At 41.7% G+C, this 4,059-nt stretch overlaps 1 protein-coding gene across 3 annotated transcripts in view; it reads right to left on the minus strand.

Annotated features, from left to right (window-relative positions):
- Positions 1 to 549, minus strand: part of znf365 (zinc finger protein 365) — a 7,240-nt gene extending 6,691 nt beyond the window's left edge. The window contains exon 1 of one of the 3 annotated variants that reach the window (XR_003675638.1): positions 176 to 549. Coding sequence is in view for 1 of the 3 variants with exons in the window: in XM_028468766.1 (XP_028324567.1) it covers positions 176 to 254 (79 nt within the window). In the remaining 2 variants the exon portion in view is untranslated. The remainder of the gene's footprint in view (positions 1 to 175) is intronic. The other 2 variants (XR_003675637.1, XM_028468766.1) reach the window with 2 other exon arrangements.
- Between the last annotated feature and the right edge of the window lie 3,510 nt (positions 550 to 4,059).

Raw genomic sequence — 4,059 nt, forward strand, 5'->3', positions numbered from 1 at the left:
TACGTACAGTATATGTGTCGACCTAACCAAGATGAATGACTCAAACGAGAACGTCATATGCTACCATCAGTCAAACACACTCTGGGACAGCTTCAGGATGCGAGAGATCTTCTCAAAACTTGACGTAAACTTAGGATTCTACAAATCCCTTTGTCCAGGGATTCAACACTCTTACCATACGGGCCTGGAGGGCGTGGTCTGCCAGATGGACGACATACTGGTGTATGCTGAAACGCAGGCCCGACACGACACATGACTGGAGAAAGTTCTGAAGCTGCTCAAAAAGGCTGGTGTGACACTGAAAAATGAAAAATGTGAGTTCTGTAAAACCTCCATTAAGTTTCTGGGACAAATCATCGATAGCACCGGAGTGAAAGCAGTCAGCGACATGGAAGCACCTACAGACGTCAGTGGTGTGAGGCGGTTCCTGGGGATGGTTAATCATTTGGTAAAATACCTCCCTCACCTCACAGAAAAAGCACAACCACTGAGGGACCTGCTGAGTACTAAACATGTGGTGTTGGGGGGGGGAGAGCACAACAAGGAGCGTTTGATATGATCAAATCAGAACTGAGCAGGACACCAAACATAAGACTCTACAACAGTATCAGCAGAAACACCTTCAGTCAAACCAATCAACCAAGAGCCCTCAGCCCAACAGAACAAAGGTATGATCAGATAAAGAGGCCCCGCCCATAACCTGGGCGTATGAGTCGTCCCTGGAACATTTCCACATAAACTAAATCAACATTGTAAAACACCGTTAAAGAAACAAACAATTATTACGCTATGGGAACAAAGGCAGAGCAGCAATGTGCCTTTGGGAGGGGGTGTGGCCTCCTCCTGGCTCTGCCGTACCATGAGGAAATAGTGATGTTTAGTCATTTGGGCTACGAAACACACAAAATGCTGACACTTTCAAACTTACAGGTACTGTAGGCTATTGGAAATGGAAAAATAAATAATTTATAATTATATTATAATGAAAACAAATAATCAAAATATCAATTCACCCTTGGGTAGGCACTGCCTACCTTGCCCACCCTGACTGCACGTCACTGATATATGAACTGATTAACTACGTTGTTAGTGAATATATATATATATTAGTGTGCGTGTGCACATGCGTGTGTGCGATCATTAAATTGTGGTTTTAATATGTTGGTTTGTGTTCACGATAAAAAAGAAGAGAAAAATCATGCTATTTTCATTAATTTATTTGGTTATTCTATAAAATAACAGTTCTAACAGTGTGAAATAAACCAGTGAGCAGCTTGCATAGATTTTATTTGGACACAACACATTATTTAGGTTTTAGAGTTATGTATAAGGTTAATCATGTTGATGTGCTGATACATATACATTTTCAAGAATAATAAAAAATGTGTTTAAAAACTTGGCAAAAATATCACGGTCCTAAACCAATGGGTCCCAAACCTCAAGCCTCCGGCTCAGACATCCGGCTGCTAGTTGGTGCTGTGGCAAAAAAAAAAAAATGGTCGGGTCCTAATCTGAGGGTCATAACTCAATGGGTCTTAGACCGCTGGTTTCCGGCTGTGCAAACATGTACTATTGAACAAAACAGCTAACTAGCTAGCTGGTGAACTCAAAATAAACATAACCATACGTCCATGAGCATTATGAACTGACTTAGTTTCATTAATTCATTCGGTAAATGGCCGAGACCAAACAGAAAAGCTTTATCGGTTTGTGCTTCCATGATAACGGCTAAATGGTTTGTTCGGGTTCGCAACATTGTTAGCCAAACCAACCAACTAGCCTCGACTACATAAATATACTACTTCAATAGGTAATTCAACACAGATAATGTGATTTTAATATGTAGTGTGCACAAACCTTTGATTGATGATTTGCCTCAGCACGAGGATGATGAGTCAGGTTCTCTCGGTGTATGAAGCCTGATGGTGTGGAGGACGTCTGTCAACCCAACAACCCAGGTGCTGAGTCAGCTGATGTTTGTTAGGTTTTGACTCAGCGAGTGAGTTGCACAGTAATAACTCAAATCCAAATAACTCATAATGGGTTAAATATTTCATAGATTAAATAACCCATATGTTTTTAGTGTGTATGTTACAAATCTAGATAACTATATTCTGGATTCATCTCCATTAGCGGGCTTCAACTAACCAAACATTGTCTGTCAGAGAGAAGCTGTTCTAGGAATGACCTCTGTCTGGTTAACCAGCGGCTCTAGTGACAGAGGAAGAAATGACAGCGTCAGACCAATCACACACAGAGGAACTGGAGAACGTCACAAATGAGGAATAAGTCTTCTTCTTTTGGTTTGATGGCAGGTTGCAACCATGCCTTATTAGGTGCATACACCACCTATAAAAGGTGTAGGAGAATTGAACCGAATGGTTTCCAGTCCATGTTCCTGTGACAGGTCTTCGGTTTCCCCACATGTAATCCATATCTGTCTTCAGTTTACGCTCCTCAATCACAGACTGAGACTGGCCACTCATCACTCCATGTAATAACTGCACTACTTCTTGCCACTGTAAACTCTTCATTCCCAGGATTTTTTCTGCTGACTTTGATTATTTTGATCTTTTCAGTTAAAGCTGAACAGTTTATTACATCTACCATGAATAAAATGAAATTGTTTTTATTGTAGGTTACAATGTGTAACCATGGTTCTCTGAGTGAAAAGTCTCTCTCTCCACTACATGTTTCATATGTATGGGGCTCTGTAAAACACACCACAAGGGGATAGAGCAGCACCCGCTCATAACAAACCGTGTCCTTCAAATGAGACGTTGCCACCACCAGTGCTCCGAACAAAAGAATCACCACGTGCATGTCAACAAAGTATAAACAAATGTACAAAATATACACACCCCCAGGCGAGCAAGTACAGCTGACTGTCAGACGTTGCCGCCTGAAACCAAGGCCCAGACGCTACCAAGGCCAGCCTGCCTTGCAAGATGCTATGGCTCAACTGGAGTGGTGAAGTTGCCACTCCGAGCAGCCACGCCAGGCTGACGAACAAGGGGAAAGTAAAAATTACACTATTGCTGGGCTACACCAAGCACCCGTTCGCCAAATTACATGCTTGCAGCCACATTAATCTGGTAGAACCGAGCAAATGTATATGGGCCTAACCAAGTAGCAGTGGTGCAGATCTCGCTCAGAGTTGCACTACGCCATAATGCCCAGGAAGTTGCCATGCCCCTGGTAGAGTACGCTCACACCCCCGAGAGACAAGGGACCCCTGCACCCACATTAGCCTGCTGGACAGCCTCTTCAATCCAGTGGGAAAGACGGGCATTTGACAACGGTTTACCGATAAGATCTGGCTTAAAATAGACAAACAACTGATCTGTCCTCCGGTTCGTTCGTGTCCTGTGCACATACATCTGTAGTGCCCTTTCCGGACATACCAGTGAGCATTTGTGCTCCTTGTTCTCTCTCTGCACAGAGTAGAGAGAGAACGGAGCTCAACCTTCTGTTCTTTCTGAACCTTGGGGAGAAATGCTGGATTCGGCTGCAGGGCCACCCACCCCTGCACCCTCTGGTAGAAACCTGCAGAGGTCCACATGAACGGAGCATGATTTAATCCCAGAAGTTAGCGCGATAAGAGCTAATCTAGAGTTGTAGTTTACCCCCAGAGATCTGTTGGAGTAATTTTCTAGGTTTAAATAATTTAATGTTTTACCTTAAAGTGGTTAATTTACTGTTTAAAGATAAATTGCTTTCTTTTTGTGGGATTTATTTATTTAGTAGTTTGCTAAAATCTATATGTTGATGTCTAAGTACCATGTGATCCTTCATTAGCACAAACATAAATGTAATAAACTAAAGTAAACATCACTTGGTTAGACTTTGATCCAGAGTAAAGATGATCTATGAACATTGATTTGAATTTTTTTGACACAACATCCTAAATCTCATCAAGACTCAACTGGTTAATAAAAAACATTTCCCTCATTACATATCATTTATTTAACGATTAAAGCTGATAATGGAGAGAAAAAACATTTATATATTAATTTGTAATAAAGGTGAAATTATGGTGAAAAATGTGAGCAGTCTGGA

Source organism: Gouania willdenowi, chromosome 15, assembly GCF_900634775.1.
Source record: "Gouania willdenowi chromosome 15, fGouWil2.1, whole genome shotgun sequence".
Classification (NCBI taxonomy): Eukaryota; Metazoa; Chordata; class Actinopteri; order Blenniiformes; family Gobiesocidae; genus Gouania; species Gouania willdenowi.